Genomic DNA, 27,019 nt, shown 5'->3' with positions numbered 1-27,019 from the left:
AGGAACGATATGCAAGGTCACCCTCAAAGAAAATGGCTCCCAAAGGGAGTCACTGTGGGGTGCTGTGACTTTGTTGGAGTGGATATGGCCTTATTGTAGGAAGTGCATCACTGTGAAGGAGGGCTTTGATAATATGTCCAAGCTTTGCTCGGTGTGACACTCAGACCACTTCCTGTTGCCCATAAAACCTACATAGGATTCTCAGCTACTTCTCCAGCACCACATCTGCCTGCATGCTGCCATGTCCCACCATGATGGCAATGGACTGAACCTCTGAACCTGTAAGTTGCCATCTCAACTAAATATTTTCTTTATAAGAGTCATCGTGGTCCTTGTGTCTCTTCACAGCAATAGGAACCCCAACTAAGATACCGTTTGACCCCACATGCCACCCATATATACCCTATGCATGCACACATATAATTACATCATATATACACATCAGCCTAGAATACCATTTCTGTCTCCCTTGCTGTATGAAGGAGCTAGTAAATATTAGGGTCTTTCAACTCATGTGAGCTAAATACAATACGACAACGTAGGCCCTCACTTCTGAAGTACAAAAGCCAGGAGATGGCAATCAAGGAAGAGTGATACAAGCCCAGTCCCACAGGGAGGCCCTGAAACTTTCTTATCCCCAATATGATGGTGGTCAAGTCCTGTCCCAGACTCCTCTAGAAACAAGTGGCCTAGGCTGACCACGTGGCACTGTGGACAGTCGATGGCTCACTAGAGAGCTCTGAAAGCGGCTGGCACTTCAGAAGGAAATGAAGTTTCTCGCTGACATGGAAACACAGAGGCAAATGCAACTTCGAGCCTTCCCTGACCTCCCTGACAACCAGGACGCCTGATCCAAGGAAAGAGAGAGTAGAGACTGAGAAGAGGTTTAACCTTTAGCAGCAACCAGGTTTGTGGTAAAGGTCATGGCATCTCCTCCAGGACAATACGGTTGCTGGTAGGCAGCCAGGAGAGGTGACCAGAGGTGGCCCCCATTTCTGAAGCAAGGGGAGGACTTCTTGGTTGGGAAATACTGGATGAGAGACACGCAGAGTGAAGAAGAGAAATGGCCATTAGTGAAGACAGAAAAGAAGCCCAATAGGAGCTGGGCTGCTAAGAGCCTGTGAAGGCTGGTCACTGGATTCACAGAAAAACCGAATGGCACATGACTATCCTGCAGTCTGGGGTGCAGAGACAGCAGAGGTACCTGGGCTCACTCGCTGCTGTGGCTTTTCTAGTTGGACACAACCAAACAGCACAAGAATTAAAGTGTGAGGTGCTGGTAACAACAACAGGACCGATCTGTCTCCACAGCAGGTGGAGGGACAGCTTCTGCTCTGGTCTGGGAGGTAACAGAGACTGGGAGAAGAGTCAACAGACCGCAAGGTCCCAGTGGAACTAAGAAGGTTGCTGTAGAATGTCTGCATTCCTTCCCTCAGGGTCACAGTATGTGGAGGTGAGGCCATGGCCATGATTAGATCATATCGAAATATGATCATCAGGGTGAGAACCCCCCCTCCCGATAGAAATAGTGACCTAATAAGGGGAGGGGAAGAGAAACTTTTCTCCATACACACACACACACACACACACACACACCAAGAAAGGCCACGTGAGGACCAAGAGAGGTGGCCTTCCATTCCCAGAGGTCTAGAAAAGCTCATATAGGCATGCATACAGGCACAGAGAAAGGCTCTTTACCAGAACCTGGCCATGCTGTCGGTGTAGGAGTTCCTTCTATCTTTGTGTTGCTTTCATTGGTTAATAAAGAAACTGCTTTGGGTCCTTGATAGGGCAGAACTTAGGTTGGCAGAGAAGACAGAACCGAATTCTGGGAGGAGGAAAGCAAAGTGAGGAGAACTGCCATGAAGCCACCAGAGTCAGGCATGCTGAATCTTTCCCAGTAAGCCACAGACATGTGGCAATATTAATTTAAATGGGTTAAATCCAGGTGTAAGAGTTAGCCAATAAGATGTTAGAGCTAATAGGCCAAGCAGTCATTTAATTAATACAGTTTCTGTGTGGTTATTTCGGGGTTAAGCTAGCCGGGCAGCTGGGACAAACAAGCAGGCCTCTCCTTTACAATATGCTGGCACCCTCACCTCAGATCACCTGGCTGCTCCTGTGCACCCCAAGCAGACCAAGTCAGGTGGAAGAACAGAGGAAACCAACCAAAGTGTTAGCATGCCATTAGGGTTTGAGTATGAAATGACCCCAAGGGTTTCATGGGTTGAATACTGGATACTGACCTGGTGGCCCTATTTTAAAAAGATTGAGGAACCTAGGAGGTGGGTCTTTGTCAGAGAAAGTAGGTCACTAGAGGTAAACCTTCAAAAGCTGTACATGGTCCCTGGGCCATTCCTAACCTTCTACCCTAACCTTCAAGAGGTGGAGAACCTCACCCCCCCCGTTCCCACACCCATGACGTTCAGCTAAAGCACATGGGGTTGAGTGGCCATGGAGGAAGCCTTTTGAAAACATGAGCAGAAATCCTTCTTCCTAGAAAGTCATTTTGTCAGGGCTGAAGGACGTCTCAGCAGTGAGGAGGTCTTGCAGCTCTTCCAGAGCTCCCCTGTTCCATTCCATGCTACCTACTTCAGGCAGCTTGCATATGCCTGCCACTCTAGTTCAGGGCACCTAGCGCCCTCTTTTAGCCTCTGCAGGCATAGCATTCACATGGCAGACAGATAAACATACACAAATAAAAAGTAAGTCTTGAACCTGTTCTCTTACGTTTCTTGCAGTTAGACAGAAGTAACCAGAACAGAGACTGTGGTGAGCAGTGTCTGTGAGAGCTCACTCTTCTATTCTCTTGTATGAGATTTTGGAAGGAAAGGGTTTTCTCCAAAGGATGACAGTAAGCAGAATATACGGGGTAGCTATGCCCAGAAGAAAAGTTATAGAAGGTGGGCACATGATCTAGAGGTGCAGAAGAGGGACCAGACTCAGTGTGGGGGCTTCCACAGACTGAGTTTAGCAAGTGAGGGGATGTGAGGGCTAAGAAGTATCACTGAGGAAGGGGCCCTTCACCCGGCTCCCCTGCTGTGAGAGCTTTCACAGTGTATGCACAGGCAGAGGGGACAGAGGCCTTCTGAGAAGGGCTGAGGACATGGGTTGTCTACCAACATTAGCCCACAGTAACAAGAACGCAGTGGCCCATAGTAAGGACACAGTTGCCCACAGTAACAAGGGCACAGTGGCCCACAGTAACAAGGACACAGTGGCCCACAGTAACAAGGACGCAGTGGCCCACTGTAACAAGGACACTGTGGCCCACAGTAACAAGGACACAGTGGCCCACAGTAACAAGGACACAGTGGCTCACAGTAACAAGGACCTAGGTTTACATTTGTGAGAGGAAGTGGATGACATAAGGATCAGGCCTTTAGGGACTGTGTCAAAGTAGAGGCACAGATAACCAGAGCTCAGATACAGAACTCAAGCCAGTGTCTAGTACAGTGGTCTTAATCCCAGACATGGCCTGCAGAGAGCACACTCCTAGATCTCTTCACTTTGCATTACCTGGCAGAGTCTGAGGTTTATTGTGAAGTAACCCATGAAATCACCCATTTTGAACAAGCGTGTGGGTAGGTGAGAGCATTGAGAAGTGAACTCAATGCCTCCCACATGCTGAACAATATCACTCTTTGTATAATGGGAAGGCTGGGGTCCAGGTCTGAGAGGTGCGCCAACCCCAGCAAAGATAACCTCACCACCTAGTAGCTCTGGACTGGCTATTCTCTGTTCAGCAGTGCCCTCTAGAGGTCAGGTGTGGATTGGCATATCAAGCCACTATGTCTTTCTTAAGGTTCCCTGCTACTAAAAAGAGATCTGGCCTGGGTAGAATCTCCCCTGGGATCCCAGATGTCTTAGCGTCTGTAGTGCTCATGAGAAATCACTAAAGATAACCTGATTGACAGAAGAACGTCTGTAAATGTACACAAGAGCTTGGTCCCAATTACATCTCTTACGGGTAAGAAAATGGTGTTTCTGCTACCAAACAACACAGAGAACCTCTAAATGGCCCCAGCATGTGCCCAGCAGCAAAGCCAGTTCTTCGAAGCCATCAATGGCAGACTGCCGATGAGCCAGGGCCCACTGGGAAGAAACAACAAACAGCAGTTAAACAGAAGGAGCTCTGCCCTCTTCCTTACCTACTGGGCATCATGGCACAGCGGGCAGGGGCAGGGCACCTTTTCCTTGCCAGCCTCACACATGCGAAGCACAAGCTGACGACTGGCCAGGAAGAAGGGATTCTCAAAGTGAATATGGCACAGCATTTTTGTTAGCCTGCTCCTGCAGCTGGCCCTTCCTGGCACCCTGTTCTGGGTTTGAGCTGCTTTGTTTGGGATGGGGCTGTTGGCTTCTGTTCTGTTTTAGGAGGGTGGAGTATTCCAGGCTGAGGGGACAGTGAGGCCATAACAGTGAGCCTGTCAGGAAAGACCAAGAGAGACCCGATCCCAACTCAGTCATGGTACTGGGGTGTAGTTTGTGTCTGCGAGCTGTGAAGAAGAAGGGGTCCAGTCCTTGATGCTTCCATTGGGCTCTGCCGCATGGAGCTGGGGCCGTGAACAGGTCATGCTGTGTTGCTACATGAACAAGGCTGTCTAATCCCTGTGTCCCTGTGGATCCTGACAAAATCCAGATGATGTCATGGGAAGTCCTCTGTCTTTGGTGGGCTGGCTCTCAGTGGCCACAGTCAGAAGTACGAACTATTCACAATGGCCTTCCTCATGCTGGAAGTCCTTCCTGTGGTGTCCATTTCTTTTCTCTGGGGTGCGGTGTTGTGGGACCTACAAGAAGCAGAATACAGTCAGTGACTGCCCAACACATGGTCGGTCCCATGACAGAGCTCTTACCATTCCCTGCTCAAAGTAGGGGGAATGTGCTCTAAAATAAACCAGATAACAGCAGTGCCAAGGGGGCACAATGTTGCCCAGTAAGCAATGAGTAAAGGGGTAATGGTGATGGGGAAGCCTGGCCATAATGAGGTCCAGCAAGTCAGTGCTCACCGCGAGGGGAGCCCCTTCTCCAGGTCCTGGATGGTGTCCTTCAGGGTCTGGCCCTTCGTCTCAGGCAGCAGAGCACACAGTAGGCCTGCCACGATGGGGAAGCTGCCAAAGATGACCATGGGGACAGCCCTGTGGTACTGTTCCAGCAGCATCACGAGCGGTGTGATGATGCCAGCAATCCTGGAGAAGATGCTCACCAGCCCCATGCCTGTTTGCCTGGGGAAAGCAGCACAAGCTGAGACTCTGGTCGCTGGTCAGGCTACACCCACTCCAGAGATGCGAGGACCCAGGTCTCAGCCACCGTGCCTGCCTACTCTAGCTGCTTCCTGGAGTAGTAAGCCCTCTCTGTTGCTCTCCTGTCACCTCTAGAGACCCAAATGCCTTTTCCATTTCTGAGTGCCCTCTCCTGGCACTCTACCTTCTCCTTTGCTCTAACTTCTCTCCCACATTCTGGACCAGAGGCAGGCAGGGCGTGCCCATGTCTATCTGTCCTCCAGTGTCCTGTGGTGACTCGGTGAGCAGACCTACACTTCAGTGGCCTAGATCCATAGGCAGCACACTGGCTGCCTGTGGCTGGTAGCGGAGCATCAGAGGAATGGGTGTTATTAGATCCCCAGGGCAGTGCTTACCTGATGATGGTGGGGTACAGCTCAGCAGTGTACACATAGGATATGGTGAAGGCAGAAGATGAGGCTGATTTCCCCACCACAGCCAGCACAGTGACCACCGTGGGGAGACCTGAAGGAGAGCCAAGGTCAGCCACATAGGGGGAAGACACCATCACCTAAGCCCACGCACCTCCCTGTCACTCAAGTGTCTCACCCTCCATGCCCAAACCCTGGGGAACCTGTAGTGGTGTGGGAGCAATGGGGGTAGCCCTGGCAGGGAGGAAGACAACCTGGTACCTGCTGGGATGAAGATGATGATGATGCACATGGTACCAGCCAGAGTCAGGGAACCTAACAGGCTCCACTTGCGACCCAGCTTCTCCATTATGAAGATGCTGGAAAAACGGGCAGGCATTTCCACTACTCCAAATATCAGCTGTGTCAGGTAGATGTCCAGGCCAAAGTCCCCCACTTGGAAGCTAAAGCAGTAGTACACCAGACTGTCCACAAACCTACAAAGTGCCCAAATTTCCTTGTCACTGCTGGGTGTACATCAAGTCACACCCAAAGGAACAGCCTAACTTAATGAATTCACACCTGGGGAGAGACCACCATGTTCACAGAGTAGTGTAGGAGTTCCTTCTGTTTATGTGTTGCTTTCATTGGTTAATGAATAAAGAAATTGCCTTGGCCTTGTGATAGGGCAGAACTTAGGTAGGCAGGGAAAACAGAACTGAATGCTGGGAGGAGGAAAGCAGAGTCAGAGAGAAGCCATGTATCCTCTGCCTGAGATGGTCACCAGTGAGAATCTCTGGTAAGCTACTGCCACGTGGCGATACACGAATTAATGGAAATGGGTTAAACTAGTATGTAAGTGTTAGCCAATAAGAAGTTAGAGCTAATGGTCAAGCATTATTTTATTAATACAGTTTCTGCATGGTTATTTTGGGTGTAAGCTAGCCGGGCAGTCAGGACAAACTAGGGGCCCTCTCCTTTAACAACAGAGCCTCTGTTCACCACTCCAGTGAAATACAGCAGAACAAGAGAGGTCCTCTGACTCAGCCCTCACTGAGGGACAAGACCCTGGACACTTACCAGACAGCAATGAGAACCAGTGTCACCTTCCTGAGATAGGGGTGTCTGAAAAGATCCAGCGCATTTCCAGAGGGACCTGTCTTCTCAGGGATCAGCTAGAAGAAGGACACAGTGAGGGGCCGGGACACAAGCATAGAGATGCCTGAGGCAGTGGGGAGCCTGTACCCACTGACAGGTACCTGGCTCAGGAGTTCTGGAGAAAGGGAACGCCTGTTCACCAAGGCTGCCTTCTGGATCAGTTGTTTGGCCTCCTCTATCCTTCCTTTGGAGAGGAGCCACCGAGGAGATTCTGGCAAAACCCTGTCAACCACACATGGCTCTGATACTGGGGTCTTGAGCCCAGTGCAGCCACCCAGAATTCCAGTGCATGATGAGCCTCCCACCCAAGCCCCACGGGTTCCCTCTTCTGGGTCCTGCACCCCGCCACAGCACTCCCAACAAAGGGTGGCCTATCACTGGCAAGGGCCTCCCTACCAGAAGTAGAAGATGAGCAGGAAGACTGGTGCGGTGCCTATGATCTGAAGGAGTCTCCAGTTGCGGACACCATAGGCCAGGCCTGCTAGCACCATCAGTCCAATGGCAATGTTACTCTGGGACAGGACCATGGCCCGTGTTCTCCAGGACGGCCCCACCCATTCTGAAACTGAGAGCAAAGGCTGAGCCTGGGCTGGAATCTGCCCACTCACCCACCCCTGGAGATTCCAAGTGCCAGCCTGTCAGGGATGTGACTCAGTGCCAGCACAGAAAACTTAGCTGTGACCTTTTTGGATGCACTTGGCTGACTCCATGCCCACAGGTAAATCTGGGCTCTAACTCCGAGGAATCAGGCTTTTGGGCCCAGATACTCACGGAGGACATTGGTGCTGAGTAAAAATCCAGCCACAGTGGTAGCCAAGCCAAAGCTTAGGGTCATATAAAGCTCAAAGCTGGACACACAGGCTGCGGCCATGCCCGTGATGGCAGACAGAAGCAGCTGCACCAGGAGGGAGGGTCTGCGGCCAATCCTGAGGTAACAAAAGGACAAGGCATGAAGCTAGGAGAACTTCCTAAGATGGGAGACCCAGACAGACCTGTCCTCGGCTCTGTAAGAGGAGAGACGGGGTCTTCCATGGAGCCCCATTTGAAGGCAGGCATGAAGACATATCTTGATGACTAACAACTCTCCAGGGGGGTAACTGAGTCAGCACCAGGAGCTTAAAGCACCCTGGTGCAGCAACACTTACCAGTCACAGAGGGGCCCAAAGATGAGGGCCCCAACGAGGAGGCCAGCCATGACTACCGACTGTAAAGTCCTCTTCAGGTACTTCCGACCACACACCAGGTCAAACTGAGGCAGAAAAATACTCATGTAAGACCAAGCGCAGCATCCAGGTCCAACTTCACTCTCTAGGGTCCCATGTTTTCCACACTGTGTACCAGTCAACACCATGGGCATAAGATAGTTAAAAGTCTAAATGGAAACATCATAGCAATCTTTGAATTCTCTCCAACATCACAACTAGCCCAAGAATTCACAATTCAAAACTGGGTATGCTTTTTTCACCTCCAATGAGATTAATGCCACAGTATTTTTCTTGACAGTTGCTTTTATAAAAAGCAAATAACATGTGCAATTCTGCATGAAACGAAACATGAGGGTGGCAGCATTGGGGGGCCAAGACGCTGTGCCCCTGCAGGCACCGACTAGCATGTTTCAGTCTTCTAAAGAATGGAGGAAGTGTTTCTTTTCTTTTTGTTGCAATGATTAAAAAACATGACTAAAAGCAAGAAAGGCTTATTTGGTTAACACTCCCGGGTCATAATCCACTGCTGAAGGATGTCAGGCCAGGAGCTCAAGGCAGGAATCATGGCGGAAGGCTGGTTACTGGCTCAGCCCTCCCACATCCATCACCAGTCAAAACAATCTTACAGACATGGCTGATGTAGGTGGGTCTTCTATCGATGTGTTACTTTCATTGGTCAAATAAAGAGACTGCCTTGGCCTTTGATAGGACAGCAGCTTAGATAGGAGGAGTAGACAGAACAGAATGCTGGGAAGAAAGCAATGAGTCAAACACCATGATTCTCCGACCCAAGATGGATGCAGGTTAGGATCTTTCCCAGTAAGCCACCACCTCATGGTGCTACACAGATTAATAAATATGGGTTAAAGCAAGATGTGAGTATTAGCCAATAAGAGGCTATAATGGGCCAGGCAGTGTTTAAATGAATACAATTTGTGTGTCGTTACTTCTGGGCATAAGCTAGCCAGGCAGCCAGGAGCCAGGCAGCAGGAATGCAACCTGCTGTTCCTTCTAAAAGCAGGCCTGCTGGCCTCATCACTATACATAGCCATGGGTTAATCTGATCTGGGATATTCCTCAACTGAGGTTCCCTCTTCCCTGGTGACTCTGGGTTATGTCAAATTGACAGTAAACGAACCAGCACGGAGTGTATTCAATTTTCCATTGTTTATTTTGAGGCAGGGTATCATGCGGACCAGGGTGTACTCAAATCACTTTATTACACAGGATAACCTTGAACTCCTCATGCTCTACCTCCTGAACACAGGATTATTAGTATTTGTCACAATGCCAGCCCTGCGTATTAATTTTGAAAATAATTACTTGTAAAAAGTACCGTTCAACTATTTGAATGTAATTACTTAATATGTAGAACTGAGGAGTACTTTTTCTGGCATATAGAATACCCTGCAAAACCATTGACAATTAGAATGTAAAGTCTGGAAATTTCTGACAGACCTCTAATAACTCTTCCTGACAAACAGCCTGTCTCTCGTGTGAGCTGCTTGGACCCTCCCAAGACTCACAAGTGGCTGACCAGTTTCCTTCATATGCCCACAGTCTGATCAGAATCCTAGAGTACTGGCATGCCATGTGCCCTCTGGTCAAGACACAAATATGCACTCGAGGGGTCGGAAGAGAAAATGTCACTCCACCTAGAGAGATAGGCTGAGCACACAGGCATACCAAGGATCCCCACATCCCTGCCTAGAGGTCTTCTACACACATGCTGACTGCTATCCTTGCAGGCTGCGACCCGGTCCCTGGCATGCCTGTGAGGCTCTTCCGGGGTCACAGCTACGCACTGTGTGAGGGACTGGGATAAAGGCATGCAGCACTCATGTCCTGTAATTAGACCGCACAAGTGTGAACTTTGTAGTACATAATGATGTTGCATCACAGGGTCAAAAGTTTAGACACGCCTGGTAGGTGTTTCTTACGCCAACTGAGTTGACAAAGCTAACCATCCATAAGGTTGAAAACACTGAAAAGAGCTGTCTTTTGCCTTTTCATAATTGCTATCCCAAACTGAACAGAAGGACCCCTGGCTGGTTAGAAACACTTGGTCCAAAGTCAGATGGTGAAATGTGGATGTGGTACATGCCTGTTGCTGCATGCATAGAATAAAACCATGTGAAAGCTAAGAGAATGTTTGCTGGAGATGGGTTAATGAATAAATCAACTAACGCTTACACCTAGCTAGCTGATTGTCAGTTAAGTAACTTAGCAAGAAATTAACCAATCCAGGAGTTGCTGAACTCACACTTCTCAAGGACAACAGCTCCTTCTGAAGGACTAGTGGGATGTGCATGATGGTGACCTAAATGGCCTGGTGTGACCTTGAGCCTGTTAGCCAATTGCCTTTGTCTTGTTCTCTACTCATGCAAAAATGGGGATAAAATTGATTATGTGTTGCTACCCAGTATGATTGGATCGTTTATAACACTTCTAGACTAGTGACTGTCACACAGGAAGCTCCCAGTCCAGGATGGCGATGATGACTGTGAGCTGTGCCTATGGCTCAGAGCTGTTGGGGTTGCACGGCTTTGCAGACACAAATGGCAAGCCACAGACACTTCCAAGTCTGGCACCATTTGCCACCTCCCCTTAGTTTATATCCGTTGTAACTGAAGTTTTGGGGAAAGTTTACCACTGCATTGTTCAGGAGCAGCACCTAAGATTTGAAGCCCACCCTCCTGCTAGACATCAAGGAATGAAGGGTTCCAATTCAGCATGGCAGTCATCACCGTCTTTGGGTTTTAACACATACCGTGGGTGGTTCTGTTCAAGGCCCACTGTGGTGGCCTACAGAATTCCACTCTCATTTCTTAAAGCACATCCCACCATCTCTCTCTCTCTCTCTCTCTCTCTCTCTCTCTCTCACTCTCACTCTCTGTCTCTCTCTGTCTCTCTCTGTCTCTCTCTGTCTCTCTCTCTCTCTCTCTCACTCTCACTCTCTGTCTCTCTCTGTCTCTCTCTGTCTCTCTCTGTCTCTCTCTGTCTCTCTCTCTCTCTCTCTCTCTCTATATATATATATATATATATATATATATATATATATATCCACTCCATCAATGGCTCTCTTGAGTTTCTAGAAGAGAGCGCCAACTCCTTGGCACTGGCCCTGGGACCTTTCAAGAGCTGGCTCCTACCTATGCCATACTGTAGTGAGGAGGCGACCCGACCTGCTTTTCATCCTGCCCAGCTTGGCACGGCTAGCTTAACACCAGAAATAACAACACACAAATTGTATTCATTTAAACACTGCCTGGCCCATTATATCTAGCCTCTTCTTGGCTAATTCTTACATATTTGTTTAAGCCATATCTAGTAATCTGTGTAGCATCACGAGTGGTGGCTTACCGGGAAATATTCTAGCCTACATGCATCTTGGGTCAAAGAATCATGGCGTCTGACTCACTTCCCTTCTTTCCAGCGTCTGTTCTGTCTACTCCATCCACGTATGTTCTGACCTATCAGGCCAAGCAGTTTCTTTATTAATTAACCAATGAAAGAAGACCCACCTACATCACCATACTCTTATGCCAACATCCCTCACCTGTGCTAGGCATTTCATGCCTCAAGACCCCAAAAAGAGGTTGTTCTTTCGATTTTCCCTCCCTTCCATTCATATGCCTCTAGTTCCTGGACAAATCACATTGCTGTGGCTCATTGATGGTGCATCCATTTCTCTTCATCAGTCCATGTGGACAGTGTTGCCAGACATGTTTTCATTTTACTAGGTATCCAGGGAATGGTGCAAAGGTACACTGAGAACGGGAAACCTTTTCAAGGATACACAATCTATCAGAAAAAAAAAAAAACATGCTCTCTTCAAATCAGTGTGATTTGTGTTTCCATCTGAAAATGAAGCCACTGATAATAGTATAGACAGAAGTTTCTCCCCAGCTGGTCCTATAACAATTCAGTACCAAAGAAACACACAAAGGCTTATATTAATTATAAACTGTTTGGCCTATTAGCTCATGCTTACTATTAACTATCTCTTACAACTTAAATCATCTATGTTTAGCCACGTGGCTTCGTACCTTTTCTCAGTAAGGCATTGTCATCTTGCTTACCCTGCATCTGGCTGGTGATTGTATTTCTACCTTTTCTCTTCCCAGAACTCTCCTAGTCTGGTCGCCCTGCCTATACTTACTGCTTGGTTACTGGTCAGTCAGCATTGTATTAAGCCAATATGAGTAACAAATCTTTACTGTGTACAAGAGCATCATCCAACAGCATAGTAAAGTGTCTTCTCAGAGAGAGTCCCTTGGTTTGGTCTACAGAGCCATTCCTTGGATATGGGAGCTCACACTAAGATTGTCCCTCTGGAATAGAGTTTGGGATTACCATGTGGAAGAGTACCCAAATTTCCAAAGGTAGCAAAGGTGAGTTCATTCTCTGGAGAGTCTTAGGTGGGAGGGAGCCTGTGGGGTAGACAGGCTACCCAAGGTCTAGCCTACCCAGCACAGGCTAGGTTACTGACTAATGATAAAGAGAGGCCTCTGAGCCAGGCGGTGGTGGTGCACACCTTTAATCCTAGCACTCGGGAAGCAGAGACAGGTGGATCTCTAAGTTTGAGGCCAGCCTGGACTACAGAGCAAATTTTAGGACAGCCAGGGCTAAACAGAGAAGCTCTGTCTTGAAAAACAAACAAACAAACAAATAAATAATACAGAGGGAATGAGAGTGAGCTCTGAGTGGTCAATACCACGGTGAAGAAGCTGAGCTGGATATCTATCAAATCTGAAGTATGTAAAGTGGATACCAAACAATTCCAGGACAGCAGACAGACCTAGCTCGTTCTCTGTGGCTGTGAAAAACACCATGAGACAAAATGACTTAGGGGAGTATCAGCTTACAGGTTACAGTCCCTCAGAGGAAAGTCAAGTCAGGAATTCAGGGCAGCACTTGAAGCAGAGTGGAACAATGCTGCTACCAGTCAGCTCCCAGGCTCTCAGCTCCCTTTCTTTTACCACTCAGGATTTCCTCCTAGAGGTGGCACTGCCACGGGGGGGGGGGGGGGGCTCCTATATCAGTTAGCAATAAAAATGCCCCCACAGACATGTCCACAGGGCAATTGATCTAGACAATTCCTCAATTGAGGATCCTTATTTTTTAGGCAAATTTTATTGGTTTCTTTCTTTGTTTCCCCCCTCACACACTTTGCTTTTTTTTGAGACAGGGTTTCTCTCTGTAGTTTTGGAGCCTGTCCATCCTGGAACTAGCTCTTGTAGATCAGGCTGGCCTTGAACTCACAGAGATTTTCCTGCCTCTGTAGCCTAAGTGCTGGGATTAAAGAATGTGTACCACCACTGCACCGGGTTAAATTTCACTGGTGTAAAGTTGACAATAAAACTAGCCAGGACACTTTCAACCTAATGCACCAACACATCACATGCTAAACTATAACTTTCCTTTCTTTTTGTCCCCAAGATCTTACATCAATATCATAACAAAAATTACAGGACAAATTTAAAACCCCTAGTCTTTAAAAAATTCTAGGGTTTTAAAAGTTCAATGTCTCTTTAAAAATCTAAATTCTCTCAACTCTGGGCTTTTATAAAATAAAATTAAAAAACAAGTTATATAATTCCTTACTTCCCAAAGAGAAGAACCAGGACATAGGAAAAGCAAAGCCTAAATCCAAAAGTCAAGGAACCGGATGTCCAACATCTGGAACTCACTCATGAACTTTTGGGCTCCTGGTGGCTTGGGGAGCCCCGCTTCTCTGCTCCACCATCCAGAACACACACTGCTTGTCTTGTAGGCTCAGGCTGGCTCCACTCCATGCATGCTGCTCTCCTTGATGACGCTCATTGCATGCTCCTGGCATTGTCAATATTCTGAGACCCTCCTTGCAACTGAGGCTGTCCCTTCACCAATGGCTTCTCTTGGCCTTTCTGCTAGGACTCCAACTGTACCTCATGGTGCCAAGTGTCAGCTTCTCTCCATGACCCCTTCAATCCTGGGGTCCCCATTGCAACTGAGGCTAACCTACACTAATGATCTCTCCTGAATTTTCTTTAGGGACTCCAATACTGCCACATGGTTCCAGGCTTGAACTGCTCCTCATGAACCCCTCAATCTTGCATCTCTCATGCGTTCAAAATCAGAACCACATAGGAGATTCTTTCATATGGTCAAGTTCATTTACCAACTGGAGATGCAGCCACGGCCCCCACCTCCACCCCAGACCATAGCTTCTCTGTGTTGACTCTAAGGAGATACTTTGCAAAAGATTTCACCTTAATACAATTAATTGTGGTGATATTTTGTTTGTACTCTAACAAATAAAGTTTGCCTGAAGATCAGAGGGTGGAGTTAGTCACTAGTTAACCACAAAGACCAGGCAGTGGTGGCACACATCTTTGACCTGAGCACTTGGGATCTCATACCTTTGATCCCAGTACTTGGGGGGCACATGCCTTTAATCCTAGCACTAGGGATGTGGAGACAGAAGGGACATGGCTGAGCAGAGAGAGGAGTATAAAGCAGGAGGAGATAGGAGCTCAGCCCCATTTAGTCTGAGGATCTGTAGAGAAAGGATCTTTCCTCTTTGATCTGAGGATTTGGTACAGGTAAAAAGTCTCTCCAGTGGCTGGCTCCTTTACTTCTCTGATCTTTCAGGATTTACCCCGATATCTGACTATGGGTTTTTATTATTAAGACCAACTCGAATTCACACTATAACTAATCTCTATTAATCATAGCTGATTTTTTAGTCTCAGCTGACCAGCATCCATTGTCCCAGTAAAGCAAAGGTTTCATTTCCATACATTCTAATCTTACAAGACACAACCATAATAGTTTTTGCTTCCCTCTGAAACCTCACAAGCCATGCATCCACCTCCAGCATTCCTCTCAACATTCTTATCTTCCAAGCTCCCACAGAGCAGCCCGTTAAGCTCTTAGCAGCTGATGGTTTTTCCACTTAAAGTTCCAAACTCTTTCACAATCCCCAAAGCAACATGGTTAGGTCCAGCATGGCAACAATCCTGTCCTGGTCCCAATTTTGCTTTTCTGTGACCAGAAACAGCTTGTGGAGGAAATGGCTTCCTTGGTTTATAGGTTACAGCCCATAATTAAGAGAAGTCAAGGTAGGACTCTAAAGGCAAGAACTGAAATAGAGACCTGGAGAAATGCTGCTAATTGGCTTGTTCCCAGGCTATCTTTGTTACACAGCTGAGGCCAACCTGCCTAGGAATGGTTCTCCCAGCAGTGGGCTGGGCCTTCTCAAATAAACTACATGTCTCAGAGACATGTCGCCAGGCTGATCTGCTCTAGACAACTGCTCAATAAAGGGGTCACTATTTCCAGGTGACCAGGACACAGACTATCAAATGAGTTGCTTTGAGAAATGGTAACATCCTGACATCCAATCCAACATCCCAGTGTCCATGTGAGGACATGCTGGTTTTTTCTTCTCATTTATCATGTGTGTGCCTGTGCATGTGTGTACATGTGTATGCCATAGCATGTATATGGAGGTCAGAGGACAAGTGACAGGAGTTGATTCCCTCTGTCTACTGTATTGAGTTAGCAGACTTGACAACTGAGCCATCATCCTCCTGAGCCATCTTGCTGACCCTGTGCTGCTTTTTTTTTTTTGTATCTGTGTTGCCGAGGATTGGTGAAAAGTCATAAAATCTTGCATTTTTTGATATTCCAGGACAAGAGAGCTATGGGGGATTGTGGTGGCTGAGTAACCGCAAACAGGTATATTTCAATGATCTCTTTGCACTCATTCAAAACTGTAAAAGAAACGGAGGTCTTCCACTGTCCCATTGTTTTCTTGATGTGAGGACCCAGACTGATCTTAGGGATGACCCCTCTGACTGAGAAGCCTGTCAAGAAGACACACAAGGCCATCACATCAGAGATTCCTCAGAAGCTGGGCCTGGCCAGAATAGGGTCAAGCATACGGAGACTATTCTGAAGAACACAGAAAGACCCAGTGCGTGCATCTATGGTGAGCGAGAGCCAATGCCATGGAGCCTCCAGGGTCGAAGAAGAGCTTCTGGTGGGCACTGTCATTTAACAACACATTCCATTTTCTGCCACCCATGATCCAGCGTTTGGTGGACTCATTAAAGTGGATGACTCCCGTCCTGCCCCTCCTCATTCCCAAGAGGTTCTGTATGGCTATTTTTCAATGGAATCTACTGGCTGTTGGAGAGAGAAGCTGACTTCTAACTTCTTTCACTGATAAATGAAGGAAAGGATTAAACTTTTTATTTTTTCTAAGTCAGGGTTTCTCTGTACAACAGTACTGGCAGTCCTGGAACTTGTTTTATATACCAGGCTGGCCTTGGGGGATTAAACTTTTTCAAACACCAAAATATAGGCTTGTAAAATGGATCATGGGCTAAAGATACTTGCTACCAAACTTGAAGAGCTGAGTTCAGTTCCCAGGACCTAGATAGCAACAGATCTGGCTTCTTCAATTTGTTTATCTGACTAAATGCCTGCTAAGACCACCCCTCAAGACACACACACACACACACACACACACACACACACACACGGAGTAAATAAATGCATTTAAAAACAAATGCATTGGGACTTGGAGATATGGCTCAGCAGTGAAGAACACTGCCTACTCTTGACTCCCAACACCACATGGAAGCTCAAAATCACCTACAACTCTAGCTTCAGAGACTCGATGCCCTTTTCTGGTCTCTACAGGCACGAGGCATGCATATGGCACACACACACAAAGACAAAATGCCCATTCACATAATAAAACAACTTAAAAGCAAAGATACACCAAATGGATTGAGCTCGTGATTTCAGCAATTGTTCCCTTTCAGTTCTGTGCCTTATGTGTGTAGAGTAGACTTGGAACCTGACAGTGAAGGGCCCAGCTGAAGGCTGGGGATAGAGGAAACTGAGAAATGGTACTAGGTGAAGGGTTTGTAGCAGACTCCTAGGTGCTTTAAAGCCATGAAGATTCAGGCCTGCTGCTGAGCTTTGGCTGAGTAAAATTACATAACAATTCAGCATATGCAGTGGACAAGGCTTAGAGTAGATTCAGGGCAATCTGGGAGGTTCACTGGGCCTTAAAGATGCTGTTGTTTGCCAGGTGGGCAGAGCAGTTCTGTGCAATTATAAGTATTCTCCAAACATCTGAGGGATAGTAAGAACCTGCTATAAGGTGATGCCAGGGAGTCATGGAGAGGCCTGAGTCTTCCAGGCCAGGCTGAGCTAGATCCAGTGGATAGGAGTGTCCTTAAGGTAACCTAGTTCCCCTGGGTAAGGGGGAAGGTGACAGAATGAGGAGAATCCCAGAAAGGACACACTCCCAGACGTGGAAAGATTATAGTCCCATCTGAAAAAGTGAATGTTTCACTTTGGTTAAAACACTGTCTCCAGAGGCTTCTAAAAAACGGATGTTTTTTTTTTTCAAGTGTGTGTAGGGCAGGAGAGTGAATGTTTAATCTGTGGGCTCCAGATCTACAACCACAAACGTGATGAGAATGCAGAGACCCCCTCATGAGCCTGCACCCTTGAGTTTCTAGACTCCCCACACATGCTTCTTTGCTGGAAAAAAAAAATTAAAAGACAAAGCTGGACACCAGGGACTCAGCATAGCAGCCTGGCACCATGATCAGCTTCCTATACTTCCTGGACTAAGTCACCGCCTTAATCCTTCCATTCTGGAAATGAGAACAGCCTGACACAAGAGTACTTTCCAAGGGCCCGGGGATGCTGAGATAGCTGGAGAAGTTGAGTTATGTGCTTGAGTTTGTAAGAGAACAGAGATTATGAATCCTAGCAAACTTTCCGTCTTCTTTACTGTACCAGAGTTGGATTTGGCTACTAGACATTGTCTATTGCCTGTGACCAGTCTTCCTTTTGTTTTTCTTCTCTGATAAATATTTCCTCTTCTCTGTCAACAGTTTATAGGTACCTTGATACCACCAGGCTCACAAAAGGACAGGCGAAAAATGAAACCGTGATAGAAAACAAGTAAAGCAGGCAGGGCAAATCAGAGAGTGAGAGAGGGCCAAAAGACAGAGGACAAACAGAAACACGGGCTGACGAGAAAAGGGGGGAACAGGCGACAGACAGCTACATACAAGCATAAAGGCAGAACCAGAGCAACAAAGGGCATCAAAGGCACAAGATCAGACAGAGAACGGATAGACTCCACACAAGACACACAGATAATAGGCAATCCTACCTCATTCTTTAGGGACTGAGGCCTGTTCTCAGGATACTCCCAGCCTGAGTCACAGGCCTGTGTCTCATTGAAGCGGTGGCTGAGGATGTCTTCCAGGCTGGCATTGTCAGGAGGTGGCTGGAACATGAGGCAGGACTCAGGTCTGCCCGCTGTGTCGTTGGGTATGCTTACTGCCAGCTGCTCTGCAGCACTTAGGTTGAGAGTGTGGTTCTTGACCCAGGGCACTGAGCAGTGGTGAGCCTCATCGAGGACCATGAAGACCTGACTAAACACGAAGAAGGCAGACAGGAAATTGGGGATGCCCATCAGGATGGTCACCTGTGCCTGGAAGCGACCAAAGTCGCCCACTTCAGCCATGACCTGCGCAAAGTGAGCCATGTCTGCAGCTCACTCCTTAGTCTAGGAGCACCAGGCAGCTCTGAAACTTGGCTTTGGGATGCCTGCTGTTCTGGGCTGTGGTGACAGATGCGTTAATGTTTAACCCAGTCTTACTGAGCTCTGCCTATTGTACCTCTTCTACTGGCTATAGTCTAAGATGCTATGGCGGTCTCATCTGTTGAGGGCTTGGTGTTCACCTGAGGGTACACTGAGAGAAAGTGCAACGTTAGGGGGTGGGGCCTACTTGCTGGAAGAGAGTGATGTAAGGCATGCCTTTGGAGGAGATACTGCAGCCCCTTTATTTCCCCATCCCTGTGCTTCCAGGATAGCAGGAGGCTGGCAGCCTTGTCCCAGCACTCCCTCCTGTCATATCCTCTGGCTTCACCACAAAACCGCACAAAAACAGAGCCTGGTGACGAGGATGCCTCTGAAAACATGAACCAAAACAAACCTGTCGTACTTTAAGTTACTGCTGCCAAGTATGTTGTCAGCCCAGAAAGCCGATGAGCGCCCAAAGCCAGCATTGAGAACCAGGAGAGTGGCTGCTACAGCATCTGATCAAGAGGCTCAGAAGTCTTTGCAGAGGATGGTGGGAAGGTTCAGGGATGCAAATGAGCAGTCTTTTTGTAAACATCTTTGTGGATCACTCTGGCAAGAGTACCAAAGACCAGACCCGGCGCACAGGCCCCGGCAGCAGATGCGGGATAGTCCAAGCATGAAACAGTGAAGCCAACACTGAGAGCAGATCGCCCCACTACTACTAAATCAAGTAGGTTTTTTGGGGCCTGGCCTGCAGAGTGGTAGACCTTTTATTGGCGAGGTCCACGGGCGAAGGGGAGCCTGGTCCTGCCCCTGAAGAACCTATTGAGTGGGGAGAGTGTTCTGGGCCCCCAGCAGGACACAGGAAACGGAGCAGGGGCATTCCCCCCCCCTTGCCCCCCCCACTCCCCCCCCCCCCCCCCCCCCCCCCGTTAGTCTGACAGAGCAGGTACCCTCTGCTGGGGCTGCTCCTCCTCTGCTGCAACCTCTCTCTCCCTGACCCATCCCAGCTTGTGCCCAGGGGCCTCCTTCATTCCCCCTCCCTTCCGCGGGGCTGCTAGATCACCCAGTTTAGCCTGTTTGGGCGCTGGGTCGGGAGCTCAGGGCAGAGGGCAGCGGGAGTTTCTCTGTTTTGGTGGCTGGCCTGCAGAGTAGTAGCCCTTTTGTTGGCGAGGTACCTGGTGAATGAGGAGCTGGGCCCTGTTCCTGAAGACCCTTCTGAGGGGTGAGAGGGATCTTGGCCCCAGGCAGGAGCCAGGAAACAGAGCTAGGGCATTTTGTAAGAGGAGCACCTGGCCAGCAGGGAAACCTGATCCGGTTTTTAAAGACCCATTAGATAGCATCTATAGGAGGAGCTGGGCAGGTGCCAAGGCAAAAATTCACCCAATAATCTGAAAAACAACATGAAAACACCAGAACTCAATGATCTTACAACAGAAGGACTTGAACACCCTAACACAGAAGAAGTGGAAAAAAATGACTTTATGAAAGCATTAGAGTCCCTTGAACAACATGTGAAAAATACCCTTATAGAAATGGATGAGAAATATAACAAAAAGTTTTAAGAAATGAGTAAATACATACATGATACCCTGGGAAAATAAGAAAAAACGATCAAACAGTTAATGGAAACAGTTCAAGAATTGAAAACTGAAATGGAAGCAAGGAAGAAAACACAAACTGAGGACCAGCTGGATATTGAAAATCTAGGTCAATGAGCAGAGCCTAAAAGAAATAAGCATAATCAATAGAATACAAGAGATAGAAGAAAGAATCTCAGATTCTGAGGACACCATAGAGAAAATAAACGCACTGACGAAAGAAAACAGCAAAGCCAACAAATTCTCATCACAAAACATTCAGGAAAAATGGTACACAATAAAAAGGCCAAACCTAAGAATAATAGGAATAGAAGAAGGAGAAAAGTCACAGCTCAAAGGCCCAGAAAATATTTTGAACAAAATTATGGAAGAAAACTTTCCCAACATAAAGAAAGATATTCCTTTGAATATTGAAGAAGAAGACAGAACATCAAACAGACTGGATCAAAGAAAAACATCCCCTCGCCATATAATAATCAAAACACAAAATACACAGATTAAAAAAAGAATATTAAGAGCTGCAAAGGAAAAAGGCCAAGTAACTTATAAAGGTAAACCAATCAGACTTACACCTGACTTCTCTATGGAAACCATGAAAGCCAGAAGGTCCTGGATAGAGGTAGTGCAGAAACTAAGAGACCATGGATGCAAATCCAAACTACTATATCCTGCCAAGCTTTCGTTCACTATCAATGGAGAAAACAAGACATCCCAGGATAAGAACAAATTTAAACAATACGTAGCCACAAATCCAGCCCTACAGAAAGTAATAGAAGGAAAATCGCAACCCAAAAAATCCAACATTGCCAACACTGCCAACAATAACTCAGGCATCTAGCGACCCTTCACCAGCACAACTCAAAGAAGGGAGACACACAAACTCTACTACCAAAAACAATAAGAACAACTGGAGTAAACAACCACTGGTCATTAATATCACTTAATATTAATGGTCTCAATTCACCTATAAAAAGGCACAGGCTAAGAGATTGGATACGAAAAAAGGATCCAACATTCTGCTGTTTGCAAGAAACACATCTCAACGACAAAGACAGGCATCTACTCAGAGTAAAGGGTTGGGAAAAGGTCTTTCAAGCAAATGGTCCTAAGAAAAAAGCAGGTGTGGCCATACTAATTTCTAACAAAACTGACTTAAAACTAAAATGAATCAGAAGAGATCGAGATGGACACTTTATACTCATAACAGGACAATTCATCAGGATGATGTCTCAATCCTGAATATCTACGCCCCTAATATAAAAGCACCCACCTATGTAAAAGAAATATTAATAGAACTCAAGGCAGACATCAAACTACACACACTAATAGTAGGAGACTTCAATACACCTCTCTCTCCAATGGACAGGTCAATCAAAGAGAAACCTAATAGAGAATTAAGAGAATTATTGAAGGTAATGAAGCAAATGGACTTAACAGACATCAATAGAACACTCCACCCAAACAGCAAAGAATATACCTTCTTCTCTGCAGCTCATGGAACCTTCTCTAAAATTGACCAGATACTCGGAAACAAAGGAAACCTCCACAGATACAAAAAAAATATCAGTGTCCACCTGTGTCTTATCAGATCATCACGGATTAAAGTTAGAAGGCAACAACAATGCTACCCCCAGAAAGCCAACAAACTCATGGAAACTGAACAGTCAACTACTGAACCACACCTGGGTTAAGGAAGAAATAAAGAAAGAAATTAAAGTCTTCCTTGAATTTAATGAAAATAAAGAGACAACATACTCAAACCAATGGGACACGATGAAAGCCGTCCTAAGAGGAAAGTTCATAGCACTAAGTGCCCACTTAAAGAAAACGGAGAAAGCATACATCGGGGACTTAACAGCACACCTAAAAGCTTTAGAAAAAAAAAAGAAGCAGAAGCGCCCAGGAGGAGTAGAAGACTGGAAATAATCAAACTAAGGGTGGAAATCAACAAAATAGAAACACAGAAAACAGTCCAAAGAATTAATGAAACAAAAAGTTGGTTCTTGGAGAAAATCAACAAGATCGACAAACCCCTATCCAAAATAATTAAACAACAGAGAGAGAACACGCAAATAAATGAGATCAGAAATAAAAAGGGGGACATAACCACAGACACAGAGGAAATTCAGAGAATCATTAGATCTTACTACAAAAGCCTGTATGCCACAAAACTGGAAAATGCAAAAGAAATGAACATTTTTTTAGATAAGTACCACATACCAAAGCTAAACCAAGACCAGGTGAACGATCTAAACAGACCTGTTAGTCGCGAAGAAGTAGAAACTGTTATCAAAAATCTCCCTTCCAAAAAAAGCCTGGGACCAGATGGTTTCAATGCAGAATTCTACCAGAACTTCCAAAAAAAAAGCTAATACCTATACTCCTTAATGTATTTCACAATATAGAAACAGAAGAGTCATTGCCAAATTCCTTTTATGAAGCTACAGTTACCCTGATACCAAAACCACACAAAGACTCAACCAAGAAAGAGAATTACAGGCCTATCTCACTCATGAATATCGACACAAAAATTCTCAATAAAATAATGGCAAACCGAATCCAAGAACACATTAGAAAAATTATCCATTATGATCAAGTAGGCTTCATCCCAGAGATGCAGGGCTGGTTCAACATACGAAAATCTATCAATGTAATCCACCATATAAATAAACTGAAAGAAAAAAACCATATGATCATTTCATTAGATGCTGAAAAAGCATTTGACAAAGTTCAACACCCCTTTATGACAAAGGTCCTGGAGAGATTAGGGATACAAGGGTCATACCTAAATATAATAAAAGCTATTTACAGCAAGCTGACAGCTAACATTAAATTAAACAGAGAAAAACTCAAAGCCATCCCACTAAAATCTGGAACACGACAAGGATGTCCACTCTCTCCATACCTCTTCAATATAGTACTTGAAGTTCTAGCAATAGCAATAAGACAACATAAGGGGATCAAGGGGATTCGTATTGAAAAGGAAGAAGTTAAGCTTTCATTATTTGCAGATGATATGATAGTATACATAAGCAACCCCAAAAACTCTACCAAAGAACTCCTACAGCTGATAAACACCTTTAGTAATGTGGCAGGATACAAGATCAACTCCAAAAAATCGGTGGCCTTCCTATACACTAAGGATAAGGAAAGAGAGAGGGAAATCAGAAAAGCATCACTTTTCACGATAGTCACAAATAGCATAAAATATCTTGGGGTAACTCTGACCAAGGAAGTGAAAGATCTATATGACAAGAACTTTAAGTCTTTGAAGAAAGAAATTGAAGAGGACACCAGAAAATGGAAGGATCTCCCCTGCTCTTGGATTGGGAGGATCAACATAGTAAAAATGGCAATTCTACCAAAAGCAATCTATAGATTCAATGCAATCCCCATCAAAATTCTTCACAGGTCTGGAGAAGACAATAATCAACTTTATATGGAAAAACAAAAAACCCAGGATAGCCAAAACAATCTTATACAATAAAGGATCATCTGGAGGCATTACCATCCCTGACTTCAAACTCTACTACAGAGCTACAGTATTGAAAACAGCTTGGTATTGGCATAAAAACAGAGAAGTCGACCAATGGAATCGAATAGAAGACCCTGACACTAACCCACAAACCTATGAACACCTGATTTTCGATAAAGGAGCTAAAAGTATACAATGGAAAAAAGAGAGCATCTTCAACAAATTGTGCTGGCAAAACTGGATGTCAACCTGTAGAAGAATGAAAATAGATCCGTATCTATCACCATGCACAAAACTCAAGTCCAAATGGATTAAAGACCTCAATATCAGTCCGAACACACTGAACCTGATAGAAGAGAATGTGGGAAGTACCCTACAACACATGGGCACAGGAGACCACTTCCTATGTATAACCCCAGCAGCACAGACAATAAGGGCCTCACTGAATAAATGGGACCTCCTGAGACTGAGAAGCTTTCGTAAAGCAAAGGATACTGTCACTAAGACAGAAAGGCAACCCACTGACTGGGAGAAGATCGTCACCAACTCCGCAACTAACAAAGGTCTGATCTCCAAAATTTATAAAGAACTCAACAAACTAGACTGTAAAAGGCTAATCAACCCAATTATAAAATGGGGCACTGAGCTGAACAGAGAATTCTCAACAGAAGAAGTTCAAATGGCCAAAAGACACTTAAGGTCATGCTCAACTTCCTTAGCGATCAGGGAAATGCAAATCAAGACAACTTTAAGATACCATCTTACACCTGTCAGAATGACACCAATGATAGCCTTTGCTGGAGAGGTTGTGGAGAAAGGGGTACACTCATCCATTGCTGGTGGGAAAGCAAACTTGTGCAACCACTTTGGAAAGCAGTGTGGCGGTTTCTCAGGAAATTCGGGATCAACCTATTCCTGGACCCAGCAATACCACTCTTGGGAATATACCCAACAGAGGCCTTATCATACAACAAAAGTATATGCTCTACTATGTTCATAGTAGCATTGTTTGTAATAGCCAGAACCTGGAAACAACCTAGATGCGCTTCAATGGAAGAATGGATGAAGAAAGTATGGAATATATACACATATATATATTAGAGTACTACTCAGCAGTAAAAAACAAGGGCTTCTTGAATTTTGCATGCAAATGGATGGAAATAGAAAACACTATCCTGAGTGAGGTAAACAAGACCCAAAAAGAGGAACATGGGATGTACTCACTCATATTTGGTTTCTAGCCATAAACAAAGGACATTGAGCCTATAATTAGTGATCCTAGAGAAGCTAAATAAGGAGAACCCAAAGAAAAACATATAGGCATCCTCCTGAATATTAACCTTCAGCAGGCGATGCAAGGAGACAGAGACCCACATTGGAGCACCGGACATAAATCTCAAGGTCCAAATCAGGAGCAGAAGGAGAGAGAGCATGAGCAAGGAACTCAGGACCGCAAGGGGTGCACCCACACACTGAGACAATGGGGATGTTCTATTGGGAACTCACCAAGGCCAGCTGGCCCGGGTCTAAAAGCCTGGGATAAAACTGGACTCGCTGAACATAGCAGACAATGAGGACTACTGAGAACTCAAGATCAATGGCAATGTTTTTTTTTATTGAGAAAAGGAAAAAAAAAAAACAAGTTTCCACCTCCTCCCAGCCTCCCATTTCCCTCCCCGCCTCCCATTTCCCTCCCCCGCCTCCCACCCTTCTCCCCCTCCTCCCACCCTTTTCCCCTTCCTCCCACTCCTTTCCTCCTCCCTCTCCAGTCCAAAGAGCAGTCAGGGTTCCCTGCCCTGTGGTAAGTCCTAGTCCTCCCCCCTCCGTCCATATCTAGGAAGGTGAACATCCAAACTGGCTAGGCTCCCACAAAGCCAGACCATGAAGTAGGATCAAAACCCCGTTCCATTGTCCTTGGCTTCTCATCAGCCCTCATTGTTCGGCATGTTCAGAGAGTCCAGTTTTATCCCATGCATTTTCAGACACAGTCCAGCTGGCCTTGGTGAGCTCCCAATAGATCAGCTCCACTGTCTCAGTGGGTGGGTGCACCCCTCGTGGTCCCGACTTCTTTGTTCATGTTCTCCCTCCTTCTGCTTCTCATTGGGACCTTGGGAGCTCAGTCCAGTGCTCCAGTGTGGGTCTCTGTCTCTATCTCCATCCATCACCAGATGAAGGGTCTATGGTGATATGCAAGATATTCGTCTGTATTGCTATAGGATAGGGTCATTTCAGGTACCCAAGGAACTAACTGGGGACATCGTCTTGGGCTCCTGGGAGCCACTCTAGGTTCAAGTCTCTTGCCACCCTAAGGTGGCTCCCTTAACTAAGAATTGTGCTTCAAAAAAAAAAAAAAAAAAAGAATTGTGCTTCCATGCTCCCCTATCCAACCTTCCTTTATCCCAATCATCCTTTTTCCCCAAGTTCCCCCCATCCTCCCCTTCTCACTTTTCTCTCCCCATCTCCCCTTACCCCCATCCCACCCCACCCCCAAGATCCCAATTTTCTCCCCGGCAATTTTGTCTACTTCCCATAGCCAAGAGGATAACTATATGTTTTTCCTTGGGTTCACCTTCTTATTTAGCTTCTTTAGGTTCACCAATTGTAGACTCCGTGACCCTTATTTATGGCTAGAAACCAATTATGAGTGAGTACATCCCATGTTCCTCTTTTTGGGTCTGGGTTACCTCACTCAGGATAGTGTTTTCTATTTCCATCCATTTGCATGCAAAATTCAAGAAGCCCTTGTTTTTTACCACAGAGTAGTACTCTAATGTGTATATATTCCACACTTTCTTCATCCATTCTTCCATTGAAGGACATCTAGGTTGTTTCCAGGTTCTGGCTATTACAAATAATGCTGCTATGAACATAGTTGAACAAATGCTCTTGTCATATGATAGGGCATCTCTTGGGTATATTCCCAAGAGTGGTATTGCTGGGTCCAGGAATAGGTTGATCCCGAATTTCCTGAGAAACCGCCACACTGCTTTCCAAAGTGGTTGCACAAGTTTGCTTTCCCACCAGCAATGGATGAGTGTACCCCTTTCTCCACAACCTCTCCAGCAAAGGCTATCATTGGTGTCATTCTGACAGGTGTAAGATGGTATCTTAAAGTTGTCTTGATTTGCATTTCCCTGATCGCTAAGGAAGTTGAGCATGACCTTAAGTGTCTTTTGGCCATTTGAACTTCTTCTGTTGAGAATTCTCTGTTCAGCTGGGTTTTTGGTCCTACTGCACGTACTGGCTTTTTGGGAGCCTAGGCAGTTTGGATGCTCACCTTACTAGACCTGGATGGAGGTGGGTGGTCCTTGGACTTCCCACAGGGCAGGGAACCCTGAC

The 27,019-nt window shown here is 46.1% G+C and overlaps 1 protein-coding gene across 1 annotated transcript; it reads right to left on the bottom strand.

The window, feature by feature from the left end:
- Positions 1 to 4,652: 4,652 nt before the first annotated feature.
- LOC121464504 (solute carrier family 22 member 13-like) lies at positions 4,653 to 18,565 on the bottom strand. Its single transcript, XM_041677536.1, has 10 exons — positions 18,188 to 18,565; positions 7,936 to 8,039; positions 7,562 to 7,716; positions 7,187 to 7,355; positions 6,892 to 7,012; positions 6,713 to 6,807; positions 5,915 to 6,129; positions 5,639 to 5,747; positions 5,010 to 5,225; positions 4,653 to 4,790 (listed from the first exon to the last, which is right to left on the bottom strand). Exons 1-10 carry the CDS (start codon positions 18,563 to 18,565, stop codon positions 4,697 to 4,699), a joined length of 1,656 nt encoding a protein of 551 aa, XP_041533470.1. The 3' UTR covers positions 4,653 to 4,696.
- Positions 18,566 to 27,019: the final 8,454 nt, after the last annotated feature.

This window comes from Microtus oregoni, unplaced genomic scaffold (genome assembly GCF_018167655.1).
Source record: "Microtus oregoni isolate MIOR12 unplaced genomic scaffold, Mior012 000028F_ref0000031, whole genome shotgun sequence".
In the NCBI taxonomy this organism is placed as follows: domain Eukaryota; kingdom Metazoa; phylum Chordata; class Mammalia; order Rodentia; family Cricetidae; genus Microtus; species Microtus oregoni.
Note: the sequence above shows the minus strand (reverse complement) of the source record. Positions and strands in the feature narration are given on the sequence as shown.

Excerpts from the sequence above, each read along its gene's own strand:
- LOC121464504 (XM_041677536.1), bottom strand. The coding sequence starts at position 18,565 with ATGGCTCACTTTGCGCAGGTCATGGCTGAAGTGGGCGACTTTGGTCGC. Across the intron at positions 7,356-7,561 it reads ACTCAGCACCAATGTCCTCC|TTTCAGAATGGGTGGGGCCG; the intron begins GTGAGTATCTGG and ends CTTTGCTCTCAG. Across the intron at positions 5,226-5,638 it reads CTGTACCCCACCATCATCAG|GCAAACAGGCATGGGGCTGG; the intron begins GTAAGCACTGCC and ends TGCTTTCCCCAG.